Raw genomic sequence first — 13,416 nt, forward strand, 5'->3', positions numbered from 1 at the left:
TACATTTTTCAGTTTATCCATTTTCCTCAAAAATTCTTGTTGCATATCATACCTCCTTAAGGGTTAACGCACCTGGCTCGGAAAAAAAAATGTTTTCGGATTTTCGCAATACTTATCTCAAAACTAGAATATCTTCGGGATGATTGCTATTTCTTGAAACTTTCTAAAAAAAAGAATAGGTTGCATTGATCTAAGAAAACGGGGAATCTATAAAAGTTAGATGTTGGCAATTTAACATGGGAAGGTAGGGATAAAAAAAAACTAGCGCCGATGATAGTGTAGCTTTTGGCAACTTTTAAAAACTAGTAAATCTACCAGAAAAAAGGGATGATTCATATAGTCAACCTGTAATACTGTGGAACTAAAGTCGTAATTGCTCTATAAATGATAATTAATCAATATATTTTTGTTTTAAAGAATTCCTTTAAGTCAAAATCCAATCTCCACAAAGAAGGGCTAGGCTAGTTTGGGGAAATCTTGACAGGTAATTTAGGATTGTGAACTTTTACGCGGTAGACCCACTGGCGACCGAATACCCTCCCCTACGTTTTAAAGTGCCTACTGCTGACCGAACTCTGCCCTCTATACCCTGTCCTACATTTTAATGTACCTACTGGTGACCGATTTTTTTAACCCTCTCCTGCATCTTAATGTGCTTACTGGTCACCAAATTCTGCTTGCTTTAACCTCGCCTACATTTTAAAGTGCCTGAAAGAATAAGTATGCAGGAGTTTATGGTATGCTGAAAGAAAGAACAAAATGGCCAAACACTAGTTTATGTTGGTTTTCTTTACAATACTATATTAAGACCCATACTTTTTGGTATTGGTCATACTCAGCAAATAACTGATTAATAACGTTCTTTTTCTTTGAGAAATTTCTCTCGCTAAGTAGTCACTTCGGAAGCGCTTTTTTTCGTCTTTACTGGTTGCAGCTATCGTTGCAACCACGGTGGTGAGACAGTTGAGACTCAGTCCGAACTCTCTAAGTACTTTTGTTGCAATATCTCAAACTCTCTAAGCACTTTTGTTGCAATATCTCAAGTCCTCATCAGTTATTTGCTGCGTGTGCCCAATACCAAAGAGCATTTAAAGAGCATGAGCGGAAATTACAAATGTCAAAAAGAAAAACCGCAAACGCAAACTAGAGTCTCAACTGTCTCACCACCGTGGTTGCAACGATCGCTGCAGCCATTAAAGACTAAAAAAGCGCGTCCGAAGTGACTACTTAGTGAGAGCAATTTCTCAAAGAAACTAGCGTGAAACAGAAGTGAAAAAAATATGGAGCATTTTGAAATGAAGGCTGATACCCTTCAAAAATGGGGTCAGAATTTTTCGTCGTACATGAAAGAACGCAAGAATGAAGAAAAAACGAATAAGAGCTAAATGACAGAACAAACTTGCCAAACGCTAGTTTTCGTTTGCGGTTTTTCTTTTTGACCTTTGTAATTTCCGCTCATGCTCTTTTAATACTCTTTGGTATTGGGCACACGCAGCAAATAACTGATGAGGACTTGAGATATTGCAACAAAAGTACTTAGAGAGTTCGGACTGAGTCTCAACTGTCTCACCACCGTGGTTGCAACGATAGCTGCAGCCAGTAAAGACTAAAAAAGCGCTTCCGAAGCGACTACTTAGCGAGAGCAATTTCTCAAAGAAAAAGAAACTAGCGTGAAACAGAAGTGAAAAAAATATGGAGCATTTCGAAATGAAGGCTGAGACCCTTCAAAAATGGGGTCAGAATTTTTCCTCGTGCATGAAAGAACGCAAGAATAAAGAAAAAAAGAATAAGAGCTAAAAGAAAGAACAAAATCGCCAAACGCTAGTTTGCGTTTGCGGTTTTTCTTTTTGACATTTGTAATTTCCGCTCATGCTCTTTTAATACTCTTTGGTATTGGGCACACGCAGCAAATAACTGATGAGGACTTGAGATTTTGCAACAAAAGTACTTAGAGAGTTCGTACTGAGTCTCAACTGTCTCACCACCGTGGTTGCAACGATAGCAACCAGTAAAGACTAAAAAAAGCGCTTCTGAAGCGACTACTTAGTGAGAGAAATTTCTCAAAGAAACTAGCGTGAAACAGAAGTGAAAAAAATATGGAGCATTTCGAAATGAAGGCTGATACCCTTCAAAAATGGGGTCAGAATTTTTCGTCGTACATGAAAGAACGCAAGAATAAAGAAAAAAAGAATAAGAGCTAAAAGAAAGAACAAAATTGCCAAACGCTAGTTTTCGTTTGCGGTTTTTCTTTTTGACATTTGTAATTTCCGCTCATGCTCTTTTAATACTCTTTGGTATTGGGCACACGCAGCAAATAACTGATGAGGACTTGAGATATTGCAACAAAAGTACTTAGAGAGTTCGGACTGAGTCTCAACTGTCTCGCCACTGTGGGTGCAACGATAACTGCAGCCAGTAAAGACTAAAAAAGCGCGTCCGAAGCGACTACTTAGCGAGAGCAATTTCTCAAAGAAAAAGAAACTTTTGTGCAAAAGAAGTGAAAAGAAATTGGAGCCAGCCAAGTCTGTATTTTAATAGCATAGATTATGGAAATTGGCTCAATATCTATAAACTATCTTTATATGTGAGTAATAATTGTGTATGTATTTATACATGTATATTCTCAAAAACGGCACCATATTTTTCGGGTAAATTGGTGTCTTGAGATATACTCCATAAAAAGACGGTCTAGATAGGTCAAGTGTCTGAGAAAAATTGTTAAGAGCCTTAATTTTTGTTTTTTGCAAATGACGTCATGTACTATGTTGTTGCATCATATAAGCATTTCTTATGACATCATTTCTTATGATATCATATAAGTATTTTCTTATAGGATGTTATGCATAGCATAAATAAGATTGTTGAGTTTCCAACGCAACAGTTATTTATATAATATAATGTCTGTTTGAAAACCCCAAAAAACAAAAATTTGCAGTTGCAGTTACTATAAATGATGATTCTTTGGAACCAACACCTGAACTGTCAAACGTAATAAGATGTGAAATTTGACAACCTGAATCATCAATTGTAAAAACACTGGTACGAGAACGTAAGGAATGGGCCAAAGCAAAATTTTCTGAAATGATTATAGTCCAAAAACGTATTAGCAATGGAATTGGAGAGCAAAAAACCATAGAGTTAGACTATATGCGGAACTAAACTTTAGAACTCGTTAAAAAGGAAAATAAAGAGCATACCCACGTGCGGATTGATGACTTATATCAAGGAACAACTGAGGGAGTCAAAAATGAAAATGAAGAGCAGGGAATCAATGCAAATCAACCTGGACAGCGAGAATCAAAATGTGTTAAAATTGAAATGATAGCGAGATTTGGGATTTTGACGTATTTAAGATCATCAACACCTACAATACCTTTGTTAAAAGAACAAAGGTTCGGCAATATTTATTTCATAATGACGAAAGATAAGCCGAGGTGTAACAAAGCAAACAAATTGAAAATGATTGCGATGATGATTGGGTTTTCGATTTTAACATGGATAAGGTCAGCAATACCTACCATTTTGAAAATTAAAAGTATGGACTGGATAAACCGTTGGAAGGAAAAGAAGTTTTTGTCCCACCACCTGAACAATCAAAAGAAGCAAAAGTTCGGCGATATGTGTTTCATAATGACAAAAGACAAGCCAATATTCTCAGATAGAAACTATTGCGTAATCAATTACTTAAAGACATTGTTTATCTATAATAGCACCAAACAATGTCTTGAAAACGAAAAATTCTGGCATAGGATGTAGTTTAATTCAAATTTTCGTGGGTATTTGACTATGCATAAATGTGTTCAGCCAATCAGGACTGCCTATAAACGAGAATACAAATTCTGATTGGTTAATCCTTAATAGGTCGGGTGTTTTTTTTTTTATGTAACTGGTCGGGTGGGGTAAATATTTACCCCATAACTAAAAACGCTTGTAAATAAAAACTATTTCAGATAGGAACTTGTAATTTAGCTTTTAGCAAATACAATATGTTTAACATAAAAATGAATCCTCTAGATACATTCTGGGCAAATTTTGTCTAGGTGGTCCTTGTAGCATCCCTTTTTGGAGATGCTGCAGACCCTAGTCGTCTTCTGGTCCCCTGAACGAGGACAGAGACTGCAGCGCTGATTTTTATGGCCAGAATGTGGAAGTTCTGTGTCTGAACTACCTGTAGACTTGATCCCAACAATATTGGACACTAACTTTTGAAGTTCTCGAGAAAGGAAGTTGATGGATACTCTAACCATCAAATGAGGCTTCATAAGGGATAGTTCCAACTATGTGACGATTTTTCGGCGCTAGATCACCTTTCCTGACTTTTTGTTGTGTTGGCAAATACTCCTGTGTTTACACCTGCAATATCAAGCATTGCAAAGAAGATTGCAAATGACTAGTGCTGCCAGTGACGACTGGTAGTGTAGTTAGCACATCTTGATCTAAACTGTCAACGCCAGATTTATTTGGTTTGTAAAAATCAACTATCTCCGGCTTGCATGAGTTTGCATCTATCGTGTTTGGGTTGTGCATTGGAGAGATCAAAGCTACTGCTTTGCTCTTCTTAGGCACATACGATATAATAGTCTTCTTCTGAGCAAAGCCGAAGATTTAGGAACCAGGCTCACGATCCCCGTGCGGAAGAAACGCTGCTGGGAGCTCGCACTTGTTCTTCCTGAGAGTTCCAACGTAGGTAGTATTCTGCCTGTTCAGTTCGTCAACCAACTCAATTGAGTAGTACCAGTTGTCCGCGGTTGTGTTTCTGTTTGTTTCAAGACTGGAACAGCCAGAGTCAAAGCGGTACGGGTAGGAATGGACATCTACTGTGTGCCTACCATATCGGTGGTTTTGGCACAATATAAAAAGGCATTGGATAAGTAATAGGTGCGGGCATCAGTCAGACACTGTATTTTCAGTCCGTACTTGGCTGGCTTCGAAGGGATGTACATCTGGACACGCGTCGACCCCTGGAGGGAATGAGCATTTCGTCGATTGTCAAATATTCAGACGGGGTGAAGTTCTTTCTGCATTCTGTAATCAAAGCACTAAACAGATCTCTGATAGGGGCTAAATGATCTTGACGTTGTCGATTCTAAGAATCATCAAATAGCAAGCAACCCTTGATTAACAGAAATCTTTTGACGCTCGTGGTTGCTCTAATATATCTCGGCTGGTCCCATCAGCTGCAAAGAAACTTTGAGCATCTTCTCTGGATTTGAACACTGGCTAGGTATAACAAACCGATAAAAGCTCTCATTTTGATGTAGTCCACAGACTTTGTAAACGAACTCTTTTCCAGTTGAATGAACTTGTACTTGGCTTGACAGAGCTCAGTATTTTCGTTGGTATGCTTCACAATTTCCTTGACCATTTCCTTAGTGAACAGGTTGTTCCAGGCTTCTTCCGGGGACAGCTCCCGTCCTACCCAAGATGGCCCTCGGACGCCAGATATTTCTGATAATATATTGGAAGACCGACTGCGTGAAGTTGGCAGTGGCTACTTAGACCTTTTCGTAACCTTTTCGTAGACCTTTACCGGTAAACACACCCACGGGCTTCTTCCGCCGCCTTGCAAGAGGAACGTCATCTTAGTCTAACGTACTTAAGATCTAGGGTTCCTGTACATCTCGAGAACTAGATTGTAGGGCTTCTACGTCTTCCTTTTCGCCAGTTTCGCCTTCTATGACATCTTCTTCGACGTCCTCCTCAAACTGAAAAGCATGATCCCTATCGCGACCTTCATCTTCATCTGTTAGATCTGATAGATCTTCTTCTCTTTCAAGAAGATCCTTGACTTCTTCCTCAGTTAGTTTCTTGTGGCTTGACATCTTGACTTCCTAGAAAAGTAAGGAATGAAAGGGAAAGGCAAAGAAGGAAAGAAATATTCAACTTCTTGGCAAGAAATATTTTTGGAAAAGCAGAAACGCTAAATTTACTACTAAAAAGGTTGCAAGACCTTCAGTATTGGTATAGATAAGTGATGGAAGTAGTGCAACTATAATCTCCCTAACGAATGTTAGCCATTCAGACTTTCTCACAACCGTTTTTCAAAATATTTGACCCTGGCAGTTTTCAGCTTTTTTGTTACGTAAGTGGTCGGGTGGGGTATAAAACTACCCCAGACCCCCTAATACCCCTTCTGGATGGATGCAGTTGGTTGATTGACTCACCAAAGATTATCCGTGGGGTGTTTGAAGATTACACGGAACCACGATGGCGTAGCCATCGTGGGGTTATTGAGGAATCTCAAAAACAGGGGTTATTGAGGAATCTCAAAAACAAAAGTACGTGGGGTAATTTTTTACCCCATCCGACCAGTTAAGGGTTAAGAGCAATGATGCTTAGAAATTAAGTTCATGCTAAACATGTTAAAAAATCGGAATTTGACTAATTAGAAACTGGTTTACTAATTAGCAACAAAAATAAAATAGTTAATTGGAAAAGGGCATGTGCCTTAAAAGGGTTGATAAAAGGAAAAAAAAAACGAAAATGAAAAAAGGTTTACTTGTTTAGTAGATCGTTGTAGCTTTTACAATCTGCGTAGATTGTATTTAGATCGTGGATCTACTACAATCTTTGTAGTGGCCTCTTCGATATTTTTCAGTGGTGGGGGGGGGGGGTAAAGGGCAATAGATTAGAAAGGAACGTCATTTCTTATTTTGTTTTGGTGGTTGGCGGTTTATAAACATATTAGATTATTTTAGAAAGGCTGTGTAGCCTTAAAAAGTTTGATTTCTGTCGGTTGATGTACTTGAATTAAATAATCCCTTTCTGTTGTCATAAAGATAAATATAGCTAAATACAATTAAATAGTAACTAAATAGTAAACAACTATATAATGAATAAATACAATGTAACTAAATATAACTAAATCGTTTAATTTATGTCGAATGATGTACTTGATTTAGATAAAGCCCTTGCTTTTAAAAATTGATGGAATAATTTTATTTTTAATTTTTTTTTTTCAAATTTGTGAAATTCGATACAACTTTGGAATGACTCGAAAGTTAATTTGGGCAGGTTTTGGCTAATGGTCACGTTCGAATTGGGCCCTCAACAGGACCAACATGAAACAGTAACGCTTGCCATCGATTTTTGATGTAAAATCTTTGTTTACAGGGATCCACGAGGATTTTCTGTCAAGTTTTACACTGAAGAAGGAAATTGGGACTTGGTTGGAAACAATACACCCATTTTCTTTATCAGGGATCCCATTCTATTTCCAAGTTTTCTACACACACAGAAGAGGAATCCTAAAACTCATCTTAAGGTTTGTGACAACGATTATAGATTCTTAAACCTTGGCTATTGCCAAATATTAAGGGGGAGGGGTAGATAAGTTGATTCTAGGACGATAAAATGAAAATATTATGCGACTATATCTCCATCTGTTAAAGAGGGGGGTTATATGAGTTTCATATGAAAGTACATCTTAAGGTTGGGAAAAACAATTATAGTCATAGAAACAGTGGCGGTTCTTGTCTAAACTTTTAAAGCAGGCCGGGGAGGGGGATCAGATTATTTTCGGTGGATTAGACGAAGACGCATTATAAGGCTGATGAAAATCCATCAGTCTTTTGTTAAAGTCTTAGGTAATGTAAAGATACGTAAACATAAGTAGCTATTAGTCCAACTCTTAAAGAGGAAGGGGAGGGTCACGATTAACTCCTCTTAAGGGTAGGTCAAAGACAAAAGTGTATTTTCTTCCCCTTTTTGGTACAAAAAATGGAGACGAAAAGAATGAAGAAACAAAAAGACAAAACAACAATGAGAATAATTTTCAGCCTGGGAAAGAGAAAACGAAATAAAGCAGATATTTCGGCAAGGATCTCTGTAAACTCTAATATTAGACCTGAAGTTATGTTAGGCCTTGCCTTGAATATATATGGCCAGCTTGGTAATCAGAGCTGATGAACGACCAATCGGGTATACTTGAGAAGGTACAAAATATAGTCGTAAAAATTATACTTGGACACAACCACTCAACATTTGATGATGCACTGACAATAATCAACGTGAATTCGCTTGATATTCGTAGAAATGAATTGCAGTAACGGTTTTAGGCTTCATAAACTGGGGTAAGGGGGTTAGTCAATTGACAAATTTTTATAGTTAGTTAACTACCTTAGGAGTTTAAAAATCTAAAAAAAAAGAATTTAACATCAGATGTCAGAAAAACTGAGGGGACCGTTGCCCCCCCCCCCCTGCCAGACCTAGAACCTTCACTGCCAAGTTGATATATTAATTTGGACTAAAATCCTTGTACTCTCCGACTCGTGGTCCCTTTGCCGACCTTGGCAACCGTACTACTGAAGGAACAAACACTAGGTTTCGATAAATAAAAAAGGATGGTTGATAAAACCAGCACCTTAATATAGTATTCGCATCCCTGTATACGTGACGTAAAATGATAAAACCAGCACCTTATTTTAATATTTGGATCATTGTATACCTGACGTAAAATGATAAAACCAGCACCTTATTATAGTATTCGCATTCCTGTATACTTGACGTAAAATGATAAAACCAGCACCTTATTATAATATTTGGATCATTGTATACCCGACGTAAAATGATAAAACCAGCACCTTATTATAGTATTCGCATCACTGTATACATGACGTGAAATGATAAAACCAGCACCTTATTATAGTATTCGCATCACTGTATACATGACGTAAAATGATAAAACCAGGATCTTATTATAATATTTGGATAATTGTATACCCGACGTAAAATGATAAAACTAGCACCTTATTATAGTATTCGCATCACTGTATACATGACGTGAAATGATAAAACCAGCACCTTATTATAGTATTCGTATCATTGTATACGTGACGTAAAATGATAAAACCAGCACCTTATTAGACATAAGGAAGGAAGTGATGGAATCACAAAACATAAAAAATTAAATGAAACATGAATTAGGCTCGATATCCTCTCTGACACTTTTTAGTAGCGTTAGGAGATAAGCATTTACCAAAATTGTTTTATATTTGTAAATGGCTAAATATTTTTAGTTTGAGCTATGTTAGTATGCTTAGTGTAGAACATAGAATTGGCTTTCTACTTAAGACATCGAAATACGACCTTTATAAAGGAAAGGATACTATGAACAGTTAAAAAAAATTTTGTTAATGTCAGTTTATTTCCTTAAAACCAATATATGTGACCACTCTGACTTGAAAGTGAATATCAAAGACCTTATAAACCCCGGAGTTTGGTTGGAACGTTTAGCTTAAGTTAACTTCTAAAGTTAAAAATTTAGCAATACCGGCTGAATTGATTCAGCAAATTGAGGGTATTCAAAAAAGAGATTCCGAAATTACTCACTGCTTTTAAGGATAGTTCAACTCAGCTTCATTCACCTTCTACGTAAATGAGATGACATAAGTTTGACGTGGACTTTGAACTGAATTGTCTAATGTCCGACTTGTCTAATTTCTGCTACATCCTCCGTCGTAGTATAGACAAAGTAAAATTCGATGATGCAATAGGACTCGAGTGTTGTAAACAAAAATAGGAGTGTGATTAGGGTTGCCAACTGGACACATTTTATGTGAAAAAGACACATTCCTATTTGCCAGGACAAAATGGCATAAAAGAGCAAAAAAGTGGCACATTTTAGATATTTGGGACATAAAAAGCCAAAAAAGGGGTACATTTTGTAAATTTATGACATAAAACGAAACATTTCTTAACTGGATATGTATTTTGGTAAAAAAAAGTCACTTTTCACCAAAGTAGTGCTTTTTCTCCGATTTTTTTTTTTTTAGCATCCAGGGTTTGCCTGAGATGTCGTAATTAAAGTATTTTCTCCAAAGTAAGGGATTTACATGTTTATACGAGCTTTGTTCTTTTAGATCAAGTCAGGTTATATGAACGTTTCATGTGGCATTTTTTTTTTCAATATATTTGGTGTTAACTGGCCGCTTTGAAAAAGGTTTACAAAGCATCTTTTGGTCAATAATACATCTGAAAAAAAAAGATAGTCTCTAGTTTTTGAGATTTCAAGATAGGCACGTTTTAGCTAAAAATGACACATTTCTGGAAGCTCAGGGGACACATTCATGGTCAAAAAAGCTTGCAACCCCGAGTGGGATAAGAATAGACGAATCTAATTTTAAGTTACGATTCCCCTCACTTGTCCTGGTTTATGGATAGCGTAGTTGTTACTCGGAAATTGACTCACAATTTGACAGTGCTAGTATTGTACATCCGCGCAGTTTAATATCTTCCTCAAAACTACATATTGCAGGACAGAGAAAAGCAAGAAAAGCAGGTTTTGCGCTGTATTTACAATTTTGAGATTTTTTGAAATTTTCTAGGAGCAGAAAACTGCTTAAAAATGCTTTGAATGACAATGAAAAGAACGCCGGAACACTAGATTATCAAAAGAACAAGTTTTCAAGTCCGAGTAAGAGAATTGGCAATTATAATATGGATCGTATATGTTGTAATTTCACTATATATTCGACTATTGACGCTTTGTTTCGATAGGATGCTGATATGTTTTGGGATTTCATTTCCCTGAGGCCAGAGTCAACCCATCAAGTTTGTTTTCTGTTTTCCGACCGGGGAATTCCCGACGGATATCGCCATATGAATGGCTATGGATCGCATACTTTCAAGCTTTTGAATGAGAAAGGCGAAGTTTTCTATTGCAAGTTTCACTTTAAGGTAACCAATCTTTCAGTCGAATACTTTTTTTTTCTAGACCTAAGTCTAAACCCTTCAATCTTTATATTGTTGCACACTCATTAAATTTCGTGTCTTGAGGAACCCCCGACAATATCTAATCTTCGTCCTAGTTTTTCTTCTTAGGGTTTAGGTGGTTTTACGTTAATCCATCCTATAGCTCACAGTGATGCTAATTCATTAAAATGTTGGGGGGGGGAGGGGCAAGTTTTCTTTTTAGATATTTGAAATGAAGATACAAAAAATATATATTTTAAAACCTATGGAGGGGGGCGGGATTTTCAAATCATACCTTTCAGTGTTTGCAAGCTTTCTGTATTCTCTTACAAAAGCTGGACGTGACTCTCTACTTCTCTTCTTCGTGTCTTTCTCTGATTTCAAAGCTACTGCCTCACCTTCCGAGACCTTTTCTCTTTATTGTATCGGTCGCATTTATTGGAAGATCGTACAGCAGATTTACCAATTTTCTTCAGTTAAAAACCAATCAAAGTAAAGGCAGGAACTTGTTCGGCAATCTTTCCCATAGGGAGAGTTTGGGTTAAACTACGTACAATGCCAGTCGTAATTTCATAACCCCTGATTATATCAAAATGCCTGTTGGCACCGTGATAGATTTCAAAGTTTACTATGAAGCCCTAAGGGCTTGCGAGGATAAAGATTTTCATACAAACTGATCTGATCTCATTTGAGATGTAGTGTGCATGTGTGAAGTTTTCTCTGAAATGGGACCATCTGCTCGTCAATCGAAAAATTTGTGTCTCTTGAAGGGAGAGGTAGGTGGTTCGGGGCCAGTCAGTAATTATTTGGGTTCACCCTAGTGAGTTATTTTTCGTTTTTTCTGTGGAGGCTTCGTCATTGTCATGAGACTTCATCGTCTTATCTATTTAGTAAAAAAATCAAGCTTTTATCAGACAGCTAATCAGTTTTATTTACACAACTGCAAAAGTTATAAAAATTGTTGTTTAAATATGTTCTAAACAAAAGAAGACGCCGTGGAAGAGGCAAGTTATGAAAGGTCTAAGCTGGATGATTTAAAAATGTAGTGTAAGCACTATGGGAAATAAAAATAACAGTTTGTTCCATTTACATATGTTGCCTGTCGCAGCAACTTTTCTCTCTGTAGATCAAGTTGAACGAAATGGAAGCTTTTCATTTTATTATATTGCATAATCACCCTGTATTCAGGAGCAGGGACTAAAGAAATAATATTTTCTTTCTTCAGGGACTAAACACTTACAAATTATACCCAGGACGTCAATAGTTTATTTATAACACTGTAAATTATATCAAATTTACTCAAAACATCGAAGAATATAATTTTTTATTATCCGTTTGCCATTAGATTCTGGTATTGAATGTATGCAGCAATTCCCTTTGACTGTTAACCTCAAGTCTGTCAGAATCTTGTGACTTCAAACACGAGAGACCTGAACCTATTCTCTGCCAAGTGGGTCTATGGTTGTGTCATTATGCAGTAAGCTACATTAAAATTGTGGTGAATTTTTCACATTGTTTTGGTAAATCTATCCTGTTTCGTCTCACGGATGGGGGGTTGTGTTGAACATTTCATGGAATATTTCGGCGAGTGGAAGGGGGTCAAGGGGATTTCTGTTTTTAGTGTGTTTCGTCTGAGAGGGTTGAAATTATTTACCACATTTTTAAGTTAACACACTGGCTAAAATTAGAAAATGTTGATTAGTAAAGCAACAACAGTAGGGTTGATCGTTCTTTATTAGAAAACTATTAGGAATGAGCCAATTTGGCAGAATTTTCTAAAACCAAGTATTGCTTCCTAGTAAGCTTCACCTTTATTATGGATATAGATGGCGTATATGTATAACATTTTAAAAACAACAGAACTTAGTCGAATTATTATGTGAAAATGGTTCAAGTATATTGCAAAGACCTTAAATATCGCGGTAGTCTGGTGACCAAGAGGGCCCTTGCTTGGAGCCCTCTCCTCTTGTAACATAGATTGTAGTTCAAAGTAGTACTTTACTTTGCTAGGTTGTTGACTATTACTTGAAATTCCAGATGGACTGATATTTGTCAAAGACAATTGAAAAGTCCAGAATATTTGCTATGAAATGGAATTTTAGGTTTCTGGGGGGAAGCGGCCATTCAAGGTCTAATTTTGACTATTTATCCATTATAAAAAACTTATTATGTCAGTAATAATACGTCAATTTCCTTTATTTTTCTTGTGTCATAAAACATCAGTTTTTCTTTTTTTTATTTCTTTTTTTTGTTGAATTTTTATAGCCTTAATTTTTATTGTATTTGAAGCAGTCAAAAAGCAACGTGGAATTAAAACACTGTAATTGATTACGCTGTGTAAAAAGAAAGAAAAAGGATGCTACTTTATTTAAACACAAATTTTTATAAAGTACATTTAAAACTTGAAATTCGATCTAAGAAGAAAGTGTTTTTTTCTTGAAATGTCAATTACAAAAGACACTAGATATTGCAATTTTCTTTCAAAAGAGCCCTTAAACAGCTCTCTATGCCGTTCTAGTGTCCTGCTAGCGGTGAAGAAAACAAAAACAAATAAGCCAAGAATAAATAAGAGGACACATTAGTGCTACCCATGCAAAAAAAGTGATTTTCCTTATCCTTCAATGTGTCGAGCTGTAACTTTCCTCTGTTGGTTTTCGACAATGGCGATTTCAATGGTGTAATTTTCATGTCGACCCAACACCATTTTTGAGGGTAATTGACTGT

At 36.5% G+C, this 13,416-nt stretch overlaps 1 protein-coding gene across 2 annotated transcripts in view; it reads left to right on the forward strand.

Annotated features, from left to right (window-relative positions):
- Cat (Catalase) overlaps positions 1–13,416 on the forward strand; it is a 144,029-nt gene that overhangs the window by 35,171 nt on the left and 95,442 nt on the right. For both annotated transcript variants that reach the window (XM_089099174.1, XM_089099180.1), the window contains exons 5-6: positions 7,114–7,264; positions 10,498–10,677. In XM_089099174.1, coding sequence (XP_088955300.1) covers positions 7,114–7,264; positions 10,498–10,677 — 331 coding nt within the window. The remainder of the gene's footprint in view (positions 1–7,113; positions 7,265–10,497; positions 10,678–13,416) is intronic.

Source organism: Artemia sp. Qi Xiang Cuo, chromosome 2 (assembly GCF_049724085.1).
Source record: "Artemia sp. Qi Xiang Cuo chromosome 2, ASM4972408v1, whole genome shotgun sequence".
NCBI classification, from domain to species: Eukaryota; Metazoa; Arthropoda; class Branchiopoda; order Anostraca; family Artemiidae; genus Artemia; species Artemia sp. Qi Xiang Cuo.